General features: G+C 38.9%; 1 protein-coding gene across 5 annotated transcripts in view; it reads right to left on the bottom strand.

The window, feature by feature from the left end:
• The window catches only part of LRBA (LPS responsive beige-like anchor protein), a 539428-nt gene that overhangs the window by 449358 nt on the left and 72093 nt on the right, over nucleotides 1–17977 (bottom strand). For all 5 annotated transcript variants that reach the window (XM_084768541.1, XM_084768543.1, XM_084768544.1 and 2 more), the window contains 8 exons: nucleotides 17146–17343; nucleotides 16832–16965; nucleotides 11452–11560; nucleotides 10983–11135; nucleotides 5605–5773; nucleotides 2916–2995; nucleotides 1856–1918; nucleotides 630–727 (listed from right to left, as the gene is read on the bottom strand). In XM_084768541.1, the coding sequence (XP_084624667.1) occupies nucleotides 630–727; nucleotides 1856–1918; nucleotides 2916–2995; nucleotides 5605–5773; nucleotides 10983–11135; nucleotides 11452–11560; nucleotides 16832–16965; nucleotides 17146–17343 (1004 nt within the window). The remainder of the gene's footprint in view (nucleotides 1–629; nucleotides 728–1855; nucleotides 1919–2915; nucleotides 2996–5604; nucleotides 5774–10982; nucleotides 11136–11451; nucleotides 11561–16831; nucleotides 16966–17145; nucleotides 17344–17977) is intronic.

The raw sequence follows: 17977 nt of genomic DNA, 5'->3' as shown, positions 1-17977 counted from the left end.
AAAGACAAAAATTAGAATTTTATGTTAACTTAAAAATTAAGATAGAATCAAGCTGGTGGCACACACCTTTTCTTCTTTTAATATTAATTTATTTACTATGTATACAGTGCTCTGCCTGCAGGTACACCTGCAGGCCAGAAGAGGGCATCAGATCATATTACAGATAGTTGTGAGCCACCATGTGGTTGCTGGGATTTGAACTCAGGACCTCTGGAAGAGCAGTACTCTTAACCTCTGAGCCATCTCCAGCCCAGATGGTGCACACCTTTAATCCCAGTCCTCGAGATATAAGAGCAGAGGGACCACAGTAAATTCAAGACCAGTCTAATCTACCCTGTCTAAAGAATAAGGAGAGAGAAAAAAAAAAGATAGCATCTCTCTAGGTAAACTGCTGCATTTAATAGTATATGCATAAAAAATAGAGTAATAAGAGAACTTAAGACTCATTTGCAAAAAAAATCATAAAATAATCTTAATTTTAATCGAGTTAAAAATCTTAAATTATTTCCTGCAATAAACTCTTTTTTATAACCTAGAATCAAATAATGTCTCACATTTAAGAATCTAGCATTTCCAATGAAATGTTTTATATTAAATATGATTAGAACTCTCCAAATGCTAACTCTTACCGTAACCCATTCCTTTGGTCAAAAGCAGGAATCATGGAGTTTGGATGCTCTGCCATTAATGCAACAAGCAACTGTAAGACATCCATTAGATTGTCGTCCTAGAATTATTTTAATAAATTAAAAATAAAATGAAGAAAATCAACTCTCCAAATACTAAGTACTTCTGAAACAATGTAAGTTTCAACTTTAAATAAATAAGTAGGAAAATCTATAATATACCAGTTTTGAATAAATGGTATTCTTTAAATATTTTAATTATAAGTAAAACATTTACTTATAATTATACCTTAAATATACAGTTCAAAGCTCATATCATCCTACCAGGTTGTAAAGTTAATTAACTAATAACTAATTAATTTATGAAAGAAACAACTAAGTATAGATCATAAAAAAAAGCCAGAGATTTTCTTAGAGAGATAAAATGGCTTTTATGCTATACTATATCATAATATCCCTGCAGCATATTCTACAGAAATAGAGTATCTGACTTAATGAATTGGTTTTTGCCGTTGTCACCGACATGTCAGCTCACGACCAGTATCCAGGGATCTAATGCCCTCTTCTGGCCTTCACAGGCACCAGGAACATACAGGAGTCATACATGTCAGCAAAATGCATAAACTCATTAAATAAATAAATAGTTTAGTTAAAGATAAAAGAGATATCTGAACCCATTTAATTTTCAAGCAATTTTAACTCTATTACAAATGTGAACTGTTTATACAAAATATCCAAGCATGCAAAAAACAGTTAGAATGTGTTACAAATTTTAAATCCAATCATTTTCAAGTCTACTTTTTTCTTTGTTATACTGGTTCCTAACTATAGACTTTAGTGTACTTTATTCACTAAATAAACTCGCATTTTATGATGCTTCACAGAACTATACTATGGCAATAAAAACATTAAAATGACAATTCATTAGCATTAAATAGAGATTTATTCTCCATAACAGTGAAGTAATTAGTAAAAATTTCCTTGATTGTTTTTTTTACTTTTAAAAACCATCCCTAATGCAGCTTGAAAAAATAAAATTCCCCAGATCTCAATGAGTTTTGGGACAGCCTGGTCTACAAAACAAGTGCAGGGCAACCAAAGCTACACAGAGAAACCCTGTCTCAAAAAGAAACAAAAAATTATTATTATTATTATTATTATTATTATTATTATTATTATTATTATTATTATTATTATTATTATCCTCAAATGAGAAATTAGAGTATTACCTCATGCATAGTGAGCAGGTAATTAAGAATGGCCTGTAGCTCATCTTCCTTTACTCCAGAGTCCTTCAGAAACATAACACACATATCTTGGCATTACACATAAAAATCATTTTTAAAATCAGAAGCCATACATAGATTAGTCAAGCTCTCCAGCTGCTATGACTTTAAAACTAACACAAAAATCTAAATTTAAAATAAAATTTTGAGGAAGCACAAAAGACATACAATCTGAAGACTCTACAGAAATCAAAGGACATGTCTCTTTCCAAACCTAATGTGACAGCTAATAAGGTACCGCAGCATAAAGAATAAGGAGTAAAATGGTGAGAAAATACTGCACAAGCCAGGAACCCTAGCACCTAGAAGGTACAAGCAAAAGAATCAGAAATTCAAACCATCCTAGACTACACAGTGAGTTCAAAGACAGCCTGCACTATATGAGACTCTCTTAACAGAGGAAGGAAGGAAGGAAGGAAGGAAGGAAGGAAGGAAGGAAGGAAAGAAAGAAAACAATAACATATTGGCAAAAAAAAAAAAAATCCGAAGACTGCTATTTTATAAAATCAAGATCTCTTTTTTAAAATATTAGACTTTATTTTATTTATAATAAAAAGGCATACAAATGTCATCACTTCTAAAGGCTGATAAATCTCTGTTATATTTATATTAAAAATTCTGCTTCTCAAAGTCTGAGTGCCACGTACAAGGACCCCTGAAAATGAAATCTTACTTAGGAGTTTTGTTGGCCACTGCACCATACAGGCAAGTACAGAACCTAGGGTTAAATGGGGGCTTTAAACATTTGCCAGATGAAAAGACAAATACTCCTGAATTCTCATAGAAATGTATGTAACATATATTAAAACTGCCAAACTTTAATTCTGCAGTAATTTATGTATACCCAGAAGAAACTAGAATGAAACACAGAATATGAAAACAATGTCTCTCAACAAAGTTCTGTCTTATTTGAATGGCAAAGAATAAACAAGCAGAGACTACATTTTATGTACAATTATCAGCTGTGACATGGAGCATGGGGCGGGGGAAGAAACAAACTTACCTTCATTACTAATTGCTTGATGAACATCAGTAAGAACGCTCGCAGAGAAAGTATTTCTTTCTGATTGGGTCTTGGTCCATCTTTAAAGACATGCACAATTAGTATTTCATAGCTCTTAAGGCTAACTGAAATGCAAGGCTTTCATTACCAAGCCGTTTTCCGTTTGTTTAAAAGAAACGGAGAGCTAAGCATGGTGGCACAAGCCTTAAACCCAGCACTCAGAAACAGAAGCAGGCGAATCTCTGAGTTTGAGGCCAGCCTGCTCTACAGATGGAGTTCTAGGCTAGCCAAGGCTGCATAGTGAGAGCCTGTCTCAAACAAGCAAGCGCGCACACACACACACACACACACACACACACACACACAATCACAAATGCCAATCTTCTAAAGAGAGACTTTCCCCTTTTCTACCTGTTGAAAGGCAAGCATTTGCTTTCATATTCAACTGTATATACAGTACTCCAAAAGCACAAAACAGATTATATTGTCTGCTAGCTCTGAAAGTGGAAGGAGAAAAGAGATGCCAGTGAGAAGTGAATATAATCAAACTACAGACACTGTATAAATATAAAATATTGGCTAAAAATAAAATTTTTTAAAGATCATACTTCAAAAAAAATAAGTTCATACTTCAAAGAGGTGAGATCTCAAAGCAAAAAATGTGATAAAATTTGTACTTGATAATAATATTTATATTTTGTTCTGAAAGTGCTTGTTACTAAGATAACAGAAATTACAAAAAAATTTTAAAAGAAAAATTTACACTTTGGGCGGTAAAATGTTATTATGCAAATTGGGAATGAAACAACTTTTTCTACTGTTGTCCCTTTTCAGCGTTTAGAAAAAGCTTGCTTTGCCACACAAGACTGTTAGTGAAGAAGAGAAACGTTATGCTGACTCCCGCTGGCATCTCCAGTACTTGGGCAAGTCCTTGGTCACACATGGCTCACATTAAGTCAATTTTCATGTCTCAAGCATCTAATTCCAAGGTACAAACCTTCTGAAACCAAATAACTATTGTTCTAAGACCTCAAGTTGGGACCTGTTTGCCTCATAAATTCTACAGTTTCCCCAGTAATCACTATTTACAGCTAGTGCCCAGACCACCAAAGCACAGGACCACCATGACCTTGAACAGATCAATTAAAACAGGAAGAAAATTGTGTAAAATGTGTTCCACATGATAATTCCTAGACAGTTAACAAGCTAAACAGACCAGAGCCATGACATTTGTCCAGCTCCCTCAACTGACCTGTGAGACTCCCTGAAGTCACTAGTTACTTATAAAATAAAGATCAGGTCATGAAACTAGCAATTGACCAGTTCGGGAAAGTCCTACAGCAGCACGAAATCTCCGTCAGGGAGCTCTGGACTAAGTCTACAAGTGCCACTGCTTGCCAGCTTAAACAGTTCACATGGGTTATGTCCTTGCAGCTTTCTCAGCTGTAGATGCATTATTCTCAGAGAATAAATTTACTTTGAAGGTTACATGAAGTAGCACAAAAAGTAGAAAACCTACTTTTCTAAGTCACTGTATAGTCAAACCTTTGACAATAACGGCAATACATGGTTTCCTGGCTCCTGGGCATCTACTTATAATTTGAAGCAACAGTCTTTAAACGTGATCAAAGAACAGAACCCACTCTCATCTCAGACTATGTCTGAGGAGGTCAGGCACCTCCAGGTGGGGGTTGTTGGTGTAATAACTGTCACAGACTAAGGCATAGGATCAGCCCAAGCCACTGAGCAACACAGAGACCAAAAGAGACTTGAAAATACTTGATACAGGGAGATGCTCTTTACAGTTAGGAAGACTTAAAGGCAGACTGGCTGCTTGCTACTGCAAAGAGAGTAAATTCCTGAAAACATCTGACACAGAAGAGCCAGTCATGTGTAGAGACAAACGTGGTGCTCTGAGCATTTTCCAAACACCTGCACCACTTGCACCTGTGACCACCTCTTTTTATCAGCTGATTAGCTCTCTTTTAACATAAGCCAGTTAGAGTAGGTTTTACAAAACTTAAAAAGTTTTACTTTGACCTCCCCCATGAACTTTCCACATGTTCAGAAATTACCACCCTTGCATTGCTTGTCCTGATTATGAAAGAAAACAATTACTGAAATTTTAGAATTTCATTACATCTTTACTATACACAGAAACCTCCTACATTTCTACGAAATCTCCATCTCCAGTAAGAACCACATTCAATGACTCTCACTATGGTTATCTCAGCACCAATACCAGTAAGCAATTAGTTTTTCTCAGTGGCAATGTGTTACAACTAGCCTGGTCATATTTGCTTCCCGAACAACTCATTTAAAAAAACAGCAGCACCCTTCCCCAACAGTAACACAATGTTGGTGGCAGCAATTTACAACAAATTAATAAAAGCTGCTCTAACAAGGGGCTGTAGAAATGGCTCTGAGGTTAAGAACACTGGCTGCTCTTCCAGAAAACCCAGGTTTGATTCCCAGCAGCCACACAGCAGCTCACAGCCTTCTACTCCAGGTCCAGGGGCTTTGACGCCCTCTTCCAGCCTCTGAGACCACTAGGCACACATGTGGTACACAGACCTTTTTGCAGGCAAACACTCATACACATAAAATAAAATGAAAAAAAATCTAATGGTTTCTTTTGTGTCCTGATTTACCATGTGCACAACATGACATTCAGACAGCAGAAAGATACCTAGTCCTTTGGGGGTGATGCCACTTCGGTCCTGAGGATTCACGGCCCAGTAGTAGTACTTCAGGGTGTGCATGATGAGCAGCACTGTTCCGACTCTCCGAATGGTGTTATATATGTTGACTGTACCAATGAATTCAGTGGACAGGTAAGTATAAAGCATCAACTGAACCTACGAGACCAAGATGAAGAACACGGTCAAAGAAGCTCGTTGGCATCAGTCTCACGGGCTATTACGTTTGGATTATTTATTTATTCCAAAAAGTAAGATGCTGAGCTTGATGACATCATATCAGACATCAAAACACACAAGCACACACACATAATCCTCATAAAATAAATATCCCAACACATGTCACTTTTTGCTATATTTATCCAATGGAAATAATTCATTTATCCCATATTTAGCAGTCACCAATTTTTCACTAGCATCTATATCTTTATAATAAATGTCTGCTTTAACCAGTTGTCTTATGTGGTATATTTTGGGTCAGTAGGTGAGTGAATTTGTTTGTTTGCTTGCTTGCTTGTTTGTTTGTTTGTTTGTTTGTGACAAGGTCTCACTATGTGTGCCTGGCTGGTCTTGAACTCAATATGTAAACCAACGTAGCCTCAATCGCAAAGAAATTCACCTGCCTCTGTCTCTTGGATGCTGGAATTTAAGAATTGATAGTATATACCACCATGCCTGGCCTTAAATAATCATTTTGACTACATTATACTTTCTGTATTTTACAAAAACAAAACCAAACAAAAAACAAAAAAAAACTGAAGCAGCCAGACATGGCGGTGGCTCATGGCTGTAATCCAGCACTCTGGGAGGCAGAGGCAGGATGATCCCTGTGAGTTTGAGGCCAACCTGGTCTACAAAGTGAGTCCAGGACCACCAAGGCTACCCAGAGAAATACTATCTGAGAAACAAAACAAAACAGAACAACAATAGAAGCTAGGACAGGGGATGACATACTTGGTGAGGAAAGCGATTGGTGAGTAAGTTTAAGAAACTGCATTTGGCTCCCCAGAACCAATGAAAGGCCACACAGATGGCAGCCTATGTCTGTCATCTCAGCACTCCTACACAGAGACGGAGAGCGGAGGCCCAGACAGGAGAACCCTGGACACTGGAAGGTCAGCGGGCATGGGCAGTGATGAACAACAAGAGATCCTGTCTCGGAGAATGTGAAACGTAAGAACTCACAGTGGAGGATGTCCTCTACTGCCACACGGGTCCCACGCACGTGGGCACTCCAGACAAACATGAACCTGCACACACTTAGATACACGCACACACAGGTTTTTAAAAAGAAGGCTGGTATGACCCAAAAGACTAAACACATAAAAATAGACATGTCTATATTTACTTCAAATAAAAGCTCTTATCATAATAGGAATATAAGTCCTACCCACCACAGCACATTTCATCTCCACACAAAGTTTCAATGAAATCATGATCCTAAACCTCAGCAACAGCTATGTTCAATACTTACAGTAGCACAAAGTCAGAACTGCTCTTGTCCCACTCCCATGCTGCAGTCATGAACTGTTCGTTTTCTGGCCAGTGGTTAGTATATCTTACAAACTGAACAACTGTATGTCCAGCACACACAATCTCCCCTTAGACTAAATTACACCCACGCATTTACATTACCCTCCTGGACACTGGGCATTTTTATCTTCAACCCTCTGCTGAGACTCATTGTTACTTGTGAATTTCTCTGAAGAAGCAAATATTAGGTACATATCTCTTAGATGTACTATATTCCACTTTAAAATTTAATTAGTAATCAGATTAGTAAATGTGTTAAAAACAGTGATGCTGAACCAGATAAAACTGGCATTTGGAAGACAACTGCAGCTTAGAAAAATCAAAACTATGCTGAGATTTCAGCTAATGTGTTTCATAGTAACATTTTTTGTGTATTAATTGATGTTAAAATGGGCAGCCCCAACCTACCTGCCACTACAGCAACACAAGGCTTCCTATAGCATCCTTCAACTTCTTTAGCACTATACTGTGGAGTATAATGACCCGTAAGTAATCCCTCACACTAAAATACAGCTAAGGAGATGAAGATTACACAAAAATTCAAGCTGTAAAAGCAGACACTGAGACACGAACAGACTGTGGCCGGGCTGGGGACAGCTGAGCAGCAGAGTACTTGCACAGCATGCGCAACAGCAGTGGGCTCAATCACCAGCACCTTAAGGACACAACAGCAACAACAACAACAACAACAACAAGAGGTCGTGAAGTAAAACATGATGAAGTGGCACCAGCTGTTACCATGGTGACTTCAGAGCCAGAGAAGCTACAGAGACAAAGTGAATCTGTAAGGAGAGCCTCGTCAATCAAGAAGCAGGAAGGAGGCTTTGAGGGCAAGGAGTAGTGCAGGCAGACGGAAGGAAAGGAAATTTCGAACAAGAAAAATGGTGGCTGAAAAACTGGTACCACAGATCTGGAACAATCATTTTCCAAGCCTACCTGTGCATTAAAAGACCTGGAAAACATCCTTGCTTTTAATTACGAGACCTAAGTCATACCCCCCTTTCCTCCACTGATTCAGCCAGCAGCCAAGACTGGGAAGCACTGCTCTATTGAGTCCTTATGGCAACTGCCAGCTTACTGAAGCTATCTGAATTTCTACAATATAAAACCTGGAATTGGCAGAAAGGCTGAAGGCTAGCTGTGAGATTACCTCACTCTGCAAATAACAGAAAACTGAATTCTGAGAGACTAAGAAAGGATCTGATGAGAATAGCATGTCTGGAGCCTAACAAAAGCCCAGTGTGGGGCTGCTCACCTGTAATCCCAGAACTGGGAGACAAGGCAAGAGGATCAAGAGCTCGAAGCCTGCAGGCTACAAAGTCAGACGAACACCAGCCAGGACTTACAAAGCTAGACTCTGTCTCAAAAATAACAAATAACAACAAAATATGTGTTAACAGCAAGATTCTTAAATAACAAAGTAAATAAAGAAAAAAGTGGGTAAAAACAAAGAATGTTAAGAATGGTAAGGCGGTGGTGGCGCATGCCTTTAATCCCAGCATTCGGGAGGCAGAGGCAGGTGGATGCCTGTGAGTTTGAGGCCAACCTGGTCTACAAAGCCAGTCCAGGACAGCCAAGGCCACACAAAGAAACCTTGTCTCGAAAAACAAAGAAACAAACAAAACAACAACAATAACAACAAAAAGAATGGTATGGCAAGGAAAGTGTATCATATTTAATAGCAACATACATTGATAAATGAAAGTATAGACCTCTATGCTAATCAGGAACAAACCTTCCTCACCATATCCACTCATAAAGCAATCTAATCACACCTATACAGCAACAATGTTTGTCACTAGAATCAAGCCATGTCTTGCTAACCACTCTACCCCTAATACTACCCAGAATGAAGTAATCATTCCACAAATACTTTTTGAGTGAACAAAAGAACACTGCAGCTAGGCACGGTGGCATACACCTTTAATCCCACCACTTGAGAGGCAGAAGCAGGCAAATTTCTGGGAGTTCGAGGCCAACCTGGTCTACAAATCAAGTCCAGGACAGCCAAGGCTACACAGAGAAACCCTGTTTCGAAAAACTTTAAAAAAATAAATAAAAATAAAAAGACCACTGCAGACAGAAAATTGACAGTTCTTTAAACTCATTATAGGATTACAGCTGAGCAGATCTAAGGGAAATGAAACTATAAGGAGCCCCTCAGTCCTTTTCCAAAGCAAAGGTTCGCTCACACACCTACAACTCTGACTTCAGGAACTAACGAAGGATTTACACTGATTCTAATGAAGCTCGCGTGCTCCCTGTAAGCCCAGGTTTACATGCACTGTATTATGCTCTTTAAAAAAAAGCTTCCCCTCATCTTTCAAGCTGCATGACCTGCCAGTCAAACAATCTGGATCTGTCCTTTGCTATAGCTGTGTTTACGATAAAAAAAGAGCAAATAAATTTTTTTTAAGGATATGCCCAGAAAACAGCAGACAGAATGATAACCTAATACCAAGTCAATTATAAATTCTAAAAAGGTAGTTAAAGAAATTTATTAAAAATCATAAAGAAAGAAAGAAAGTGTGATAATATTAGAAACATGGAGAAGTCATGTAATAAAAGTAAAACCCAGTCCTGTACAAGTAGGTATGTAATAAGACACTTTCTGACAACTTCAAAAGAGACACAAAGCCTTACAAATACGCTGGCTAGTAAGACAAAAAAAAAAAAGTCTAGTAAAAGATTTTTAAAGTAACTTGAAACAATCTTTGAAAAGAAATAAGACTAAGGGTCATGGAAAAGAAAGAGGTCAAATTTAACCTGGAGATAAAAAGCTACAGCCTCCAGCTGCCTCCTCTGATTATTTCCAAATGGCAATCAGAGTCGGCAGCTGTGTTTCTCTTTACCATTTGAAAAGGCCGGCTGAAAATAAGATATTATGACCCCAGAAAAGAAAGTCTGCAGACATTTTTCCCTGACAATTAGAGTAAGTATGTGCCATGATAGACACAGCAAGCGGGCAATGGGGGAGGGGGAACGGGAACATGGGGTTAAAACAACACCATTTCTAACAAAAACTGTAAATAGATGAACATAATTATACAACTTGGAAAAACTTTATTGCAAGTTATACTGAATATTAATGCTGCTAAGTTTTCAGGACAACTGCTAGATCAGGGCTTGCTAATGACTTCATCCACAAACTCTGTAGTAACAAACTTATTTACGTTCAAGTAGGGATACTCCTTTGTTGTCAAAGTACTACAAAATCATCTGGCAAACACATAGGAATTTTCTGTAATTTAATATTAAAATTAACATTTAATGAGACGACTATATTATGCCTTCAAGAAAAGTTGGCATTTCAGCTGTGGCTGTAAAATGAACCCAAGAGTTCATAAAACTGGCTGAAGCGTGCACAGAAGAGGCAGACAACAGGAAGAGGGAGAAGTGTGAAATGGGGACAGGGAATCTGTGTGTGTGTGTGTGTGTGTGTGTGTGTGTGTGTGTGTGTGTGTGTCTGCCTACACACAAGCACCTATTTACAAAAAAAAATTGAGCTATAGAGCTATAGACTGTAGGAAAAATAAAGTGGAACTACCCTCTGATTTATACTTAGTAAAAAAAAAAGGGGGGGGAGCCCTCTCTAATAAAACCTTAACACACACACACAAAAAAAATAAAGCCATAGCACTATTAGTTCACAAAGAAGCCTATATATTGACTGGCAAATTTTTCTGAAAAACAAAAAACTATGCTTATTCCAAACTGGTTATCCACTGAAACCCTACCTATTAATATGTACAAGGAAAAAAAATTCTCACAGCTGTCGATTTTCCCAAACACAGAAGACTTAGCAATGAGGTAAAGCGGGATGAGCATGCATCACCTTGGCTGGCGTGTGGATCCATATGGCAGGGTTGAGAAGGACATGATCACACAGCTGCTTCAGGAGGGGCATCCCATTCTGCAGGTTGCTCAAGTACTTCGAAAACGCAAGGCAAAGTTCAAGCACTGCTCTGCTGACGTGGGATTTGGAAGACTGTGGGGGGTGGGAGGAGGAGAGTAGTTTAAAGGTTACTACTAATTCAAAGGAAGGTAAGTAAATTACAGGCTGTCAACACCAAAAAAGAAGTTGTCCACAAACTATGCTCAAAGTTAAAGATGCCATGAGGCTCACTACCACACTTCTGTAACAGAAAACAGGAAGCAAGGTAAAACAAAATTACAGTTTAACTTAAGTAATTTTCTATAGGCAAAGGAAACAGTCTAGCAGACAGAATTTCGTAACCACATAGAAAAACAAGTACATGGTTTGCAAATTAATAATAAAAATAATAAAGTGCTTTGTACTTTACCTTTTCAAGGCTATAACCTATCACCAGAAAGCCCTTACAAGCAAGCATCTGCTCCTGCATAGCAATTGAGTTCTTCAACAACTCCATGATAAAGGCCAGCAAGGTTGTACTGAATAAGACAAAAGGCAATGGTTTGAGAAAGAATATTGCACAAGAAAATATTACATTCAACACATACAGCCTTCCATTTATCTTAATCAAAATTTCTGTTTCAGAGCAACAATGTAGCTTAATAAAAGAATGCTTACCTGGGATATGTGAGGCCCTCAGTTCAACCAGCAGAAACATATAGAGGCAATTTCTACTAAAACCATCTCCAAGATGATTTCAGAACAAAAAATACTTACTGTAGGATTAATATTCACTCAATATTTCATATATTTTATCACATAAATTGGTAATTTAGAAACAATACGACAAGAATGCACTACATAGAAAAAATGAACATTTGAAAACAAGTAATAGGTCTATGTGTCATCAAAGTATTGAAATCTTAATAAATATGGTGCTATAAAGAGACAGAGGGGAAACTGGAAAATTTGGGAAGAGAACAGGAGGGCAAGAGAAAGGAGAGACAACTGACACTAAAGCCTTTTGAAAGCCATATGGAAACCTACTACTGTAGAAGCTTTCTAAATGAATTTAAATGAAGTCACCATATTATGAGAGAGACAATGCCCCAACTAATTTTTTTTTCGAGCCAGGGTCTCCCTGTGTAAACTTGGCTGTCCTGGATCCGCTTAGTAAACAAGGCTGCCCTTGAACTCACAACAATCTACATGCCTCTGCCTCCCTGAGTATTGGGATTAAAACTTATGCCACCACGCCGGCTCCAATTAGACATATTATTGTGGTGCCCGCGCCACCGCGGTACTGAGTCGAGGGCGAGGGACTGCGGATTTAACTCATGCACGCACACACACAATAACACAGTGGGTCCTTCGTGCTAAGAGAGCAGCAGCCGCAGCAGCAGCAGCTGCAGCAGCGGTTTATTATTCTCTCCACTCCAGAGTTCCAAAGAGCCTTCTTACGGGCCGCAAACAGGAATCCTCCTCCCAGGTGAAATCCCTCAAGAGGTGATTACACACAGGAGGAAAAGTCTCGAGGAAGGGAGGGGCGCATTCTCCGAGCAGTAAACACAACTAGCTAACCAAGATAAACAGAGACATGGAAACTGCTGGAAACAGGACATAAAACAGCAAGACAGGCAGGCAGCCCAGTCGGGCCTGGTTGTATTGTATATAAAATACAAATGAGCTCCTGTCTTAGGTTGCCAGGACATTGGTTTCCTATCTTACCCGTCATTGGAAAGGCTTTGTACTTCAAAACCCTCCTGTCTTAGGTCAATAGGTAGTTCCATGGTCTTACCCATCATTGGATATTCATTTATCAAGGCTGAACTACAAATGAGTTCCTGCACTTCATTTAGGGCAAGTTCCAAACTTCCTAGCTGCTCTCTTATTTTCTCATCCTCGCTCCTAAGCACATCTCTAACAAGACGCCATAACGAAAAGGTAGCGATAGGAACACTGTTGGGCCCTTCCTTTCGTAAAGTCCTCTGGAGATCAGACTTCACCTGATCCCAATCTTGGATATTTAGCTCTCCCGATACCATTAAACCAAGGACTACTCAATTCTATTGTTTTTATAAAATCTTTAACACTCTCATGCTTAATCCCGGTGCCTTGATCCTCTAACAATCTCACTACTTGATCCACCAAAACCGTGGACAAACCTGTGGCACCTATTTCTAATACGCCCTTTTCCTACCTCCCTGAGGCGCTGGCCAGCTTCCCTGGGCGATCCGTCAACTTCCTCCCTTCTTTCCCTGATCTCGATGGGACCTCCACTTGTGGCGCCCGCGCCACCACCGTACTGAGTCAAGGGCAGAGTCGAGGGCGAGGGACTGTGGATTTAACTCATGCACACGAACGCACGCACGCGCGCGCACACACACACACACACACACAATAACACAGTGGGTCCTTCGTGCTAAGAGAACAGCAGCCGCAGCAGCAGCAGCTGCGGCAGCAGTTTATTCTTCCCATTCCAGAGTTCCAAAGAGCCTTCTTACGGGCCGCAAAGCAGGAATCCTCCTCCCAAGTGAAATCCCTCAAGAGGTGATTGCACAAAGGAGGAAAAGTCTCGAGGAAGGGAGAGGGGAGCGTTCTCTGAGCAGTAAACATGACTAGCTAACCAAGATAAACACAGACATGGAAACTGCTGGAAACAGGACATGAAACAGCAAGATAGGCAGGCAGCCCAGTCGGGCCTGGTTCCTACATATTATGATACCAATAAAACTCCCAGTGCCAGGAACCGGTTATATCTTGTTGAGCCACTAGCCAAGGGGCCCTGCCAAGAGTACTCTCCACAACGTGACAGCAGTGCCCTATTAAAGCTAGTGTCCAAACAGAAGCTTCACCACTACTAACTAACGTTCATGATGCTGACAGAACCTCTGCAAGCTAAGCAGGGGAGAGAACTTGTCATCATCAATATCACCCGGCTACAACTTACAGCAGTACTCTGCCTATAAGGTAATTGGTGAACAGTGGCACAAATGTTCTAGAAATGACCAACCACTTTTTACATTAGATATAAGGTCCATTCCAAGAGATAAAACCAATACCTGACACTGCTACCGAGGCTAAGAACCTGAGACAAGATAGGTCTTGGACCTTGGGGGGGCATTTTGCTATAGGAATATAATAATAAAACTACTCCTAATGGCACATTGTTATACCAAGGGATGAGAGCACCATTAAGCACTCACCAGAGAAGTCTCTGAACACCCACAACCAGACACTGAGCAGAGAGCGCTCGGCTCCAAATGAGATGTCTTTATCAAACCCCTCCCCCTCAAGGCTCAGGGACCACGTGGAAGAGAGGTCCAAAGACTCTAAGAACCAGAAGTGGTAGATGACGTCAAGAAAACTGTGTCTTCCAGACACAACAGGGAGGACACATGTATGAACTCACAGACACTATGACAGACAGCATGCTTAAGTAGCCTGCACAAATTCAAACCAGAAAAAAAATCCCAGAACTGAGAAAAGGTGAACACAAATCCCACCCTACATCAAGAAGCTGTCTGCAACTGACGGCTGCTGGGAAAGCGTTCTCTGACAGCATGTCCCTGAGCATGTCGGCTGCACTCCAGAGCAGGCCATGCCCAGGAGCCAGCCACACAAACAAGACTCCATGTGTTTAATGTGCTCTTTGCCTTCAGTTTGGTTTGGTATGTTTGCTTGTTTTGTTTTGTTTTCTTAATCTCACTAAGGTCTTATTTATTTTTACTATCTTTTTGTTTGTTTGTTTGTTTCTCTGTTTCTTTGTTTTTCAGGAGAGAGAGGGAAAGAACATTCAGATGAGTGGGTGAGGAGCTGGAGAGGATGGGAATGAGTGTGATCAAAATACAGCCTATGAAAAAAGCTTAGATAAAAAGAAAAATAAATACCATTATTCCAAAATCCAAAGAGTATTAGTCATATACAGCTATGAAATTTTCAAAGAATAAGTAAAAATATTATTTAAAAAGAAAAAAGAGTGAGCATAACAAGATAATCAAGCACACTCAGTTTTTAAGAGTTAGGGACTGAAAGAAAGGAATAAAAACAGTAAACAGGACATGCCTTAAACTACCAATCAGCAGGGCTCCAGACTGGAGCAGGAGGTCTGTTGCCAGCCGGGCATGGAGGAGCATGCCTTTAATGCCAGCACTTGGCAGGCAAATGGCTGGGAGTTGAAGGTCTAGAGAGCAAGACCCTGCCTCCAAAACCAAAGGGAAAATAAACATGTTTGTTCCTTCTTTCTATAGGAAAATCATGATCCTTCAGCCTTGAATTTTAAAAGTACAGGGGATATAACATTCTCCTCCACCCACAATATTTAGAGAAGGCCAAAAAGGACGGAGAAAAGTAGGATCAGCTGTCACTGCTTTTTCATGGCTCCTAGGAGAGATCACAGAAGACAGCAAGACTGGCAGTCACCCTCACGCTCCACAGCAGAGCGATGCCACTGAGAAGACACTGTTTGCATGGGGAAAAAAAGGAAGGAAAGCGAATCCCCGCCAAAGCAGCCCACAACAAGTTAGTAAGCTTACTACTATGTGGAGAGTAATTAAATATGTCCAAGTACAGCCAATAAACCAGGTGCTGTGAAGCACGCCTGTATTCCCAACCACTTAGCCATAGAAGGCAGGAGGTACATAAGTTCGAGGCCAGCTTGGGTAACACAGCAAGGCCCCCAAGACACAAATAAATTATTTAACTTAATAGAGCTAGAAAATGCTAGATCTGATTGTTGTTTAGAAAAATAAAGTAATTTTGTTGCCTAAAAATACTATGAAGAATAATAACCTCGTCATCAGTTAAGATACATGGTCATAGATGTCATATCACATGCAGGAAAATATTTAAAAAGAATGGAAAGCTCATTTAAATTTCTCAATAAATTTAACAGAATCATTGTATTATACATGATTTCACTGGAATATGTAGCCACAAAAAATTCATTAATTCAGACAGCTCTATGTTCTACAATTTATCATAGAATTCACATCCCTCTGCCTTTGTTAACACTCAATCCTGTAACACAGGATATAAAATATGCCAATATACAACATACTTTTTAAAAAAAGACAAAATCCCCTTGCCTACCATTAACGATTTTTTATTTTCAATTATATAAATGGATGAGTAACAAACTAAACTATCAAATTTTTAAATTATATTAGAGTGTGTGTGTGTGTGTGTGTGTTTTGTTGTTTTTGATTCTTTTTCCATTTTGCAAAAAGGTTTCCACATAGCCCTTGCTGTCCCAGAACTCACTGTGTACACCAGGCTGTCCTAAAATTCACAGTGATCTGCCTGCCTCTGCCTCACAAGTTCTAGCACTAAAGGCTTTATCACCATGCCTAGCCAAAATATATACATTTTGAATAAATCCATTATCACCATGTTAACTTTACTCAATAACATTTATTAAGCTTTTGGAGTTTCTAAATGTTCTACTAATAAATCAGAATTACATCAACAATGATATAATTAATGGAGGTTTATAGTATCATTTATACATAAATTTCTCTAAAATATTGTTATTCTACAACTAAATGAATGGCAAAAAAATACTACTCAGTTCAATAATCATGAAAAGTAACTCTCACATAAAATTAAAATAGAAGGCCAGCAGGCATGGTGGTGCACACCTGCGATCCTGGCTCCCTGAAAACTAAGGAAGAAAGTTTTGAGATTATGGTGAGCTACACGGTGAACTGCAAGCCAGCGGGATAAAAGAGCTACACAGTAAAACCCTCTCTCAGAAACAACAATCAAAAAAAAAAAAGAAAAGAAAAGAAAAAGAAATCAAAAATACTCACCAGATAGTCAAATCAACCTCATCAGATAAATATTGCCTATAATCCAGCTGTGCAAAAAGCGGAAACAAAACTTGTACCCCTCCAATTGAATGCATGGCACTTTGGATGGAATGTGTTAAAACTGCCTTTACATCCTTGGAAAACACAAAAACACAGTAAAGGTTTCAATGATTTCTTTTCTAAAGCAATTAAAAAGGAAATATAAGAGGAAACTAAAATATGGCATGTCACATGTTTAATAAAGCTAACAAACACACCTCAATAATTCACTGATTTTTGCACTTGATATATCATGAAAAGGCCTGAGATAGTACCTGAAGCATCAGTGCGTGTGGGGAGTGAACAAAAATCGAAGCACTGTCCTTAGGAGACGACTCGAGGCACAGCTGGGCGTCTGTGGCTCGGGGGTTGTATGTGAAAGCAATGGCACTGGAGAGTTTGCCATCATACAGTAAAAGTTTATGATGCTCAGCAAGGAAAAGGTCACTCTCTGCTTTAAACTTAAATGTACCCTGTTAATTACAAAAAGAAAAAGAAAAAAAGTAACATAAGAAACTGTGTACTGTATATGCACACAAACTTTAAATAAATGATAGATGTACAGACATGCTTCTACAATATTTTATATTAATATTAAATATATAGAAGTAAAATCTACAGCAATAGAAATTAAGACAAAAGGAATATTCAGGACTATATTAAAAGGTTCTATACCAAACATTACCCAGCATGCAACATGTCATTTATTGGCAACCAGAAAATATATGTAAGTCAAGAATAGAGAAGAACCTCAAAAATGCCCAGATAATAGATCAGAGAAAAAAGTGTTTATGAAAAAAATAATAATGAAACACTAGATGACACTGATTATCAATACTACTAAAAAAAATACACCTTATAGGTAATTTGTAAGTAACTTAGATTTACTTTCCATGGCTCTGCTTGCTAATCATAGTTGGTCCTACCACAGATGTATCCACAGAATCACAATGAAGATCCAGAGGGCTCCTCAGCCTCTTTATGAGGCACTGCCCTCGTTTATAAGGATGAAAATCTTCATAACCTAATTACTTCCCAAAAGACTCACCTCCTGACATCACTGCTTCAGAGTTAAGCTTCAATAAATTTTAGAGAAATGCATAACCA

The sequence above is a fragment of the Acomys minous genome (genome assembly GCF_964271855.1).
Source record: "Acomys minous genome assembly, chromosome: 19".
Lineage (NCBI taxonomy): Eukaryota > Metazoa > Chordata > Mammalia > Rodentia > Muridae > Acomys > Acomys minous.
The sequence above is the reverse complement of the archived record's forward strand: the minus strand, read 5'-3'. Positions and strand labels throughout refer to the sequence as shown.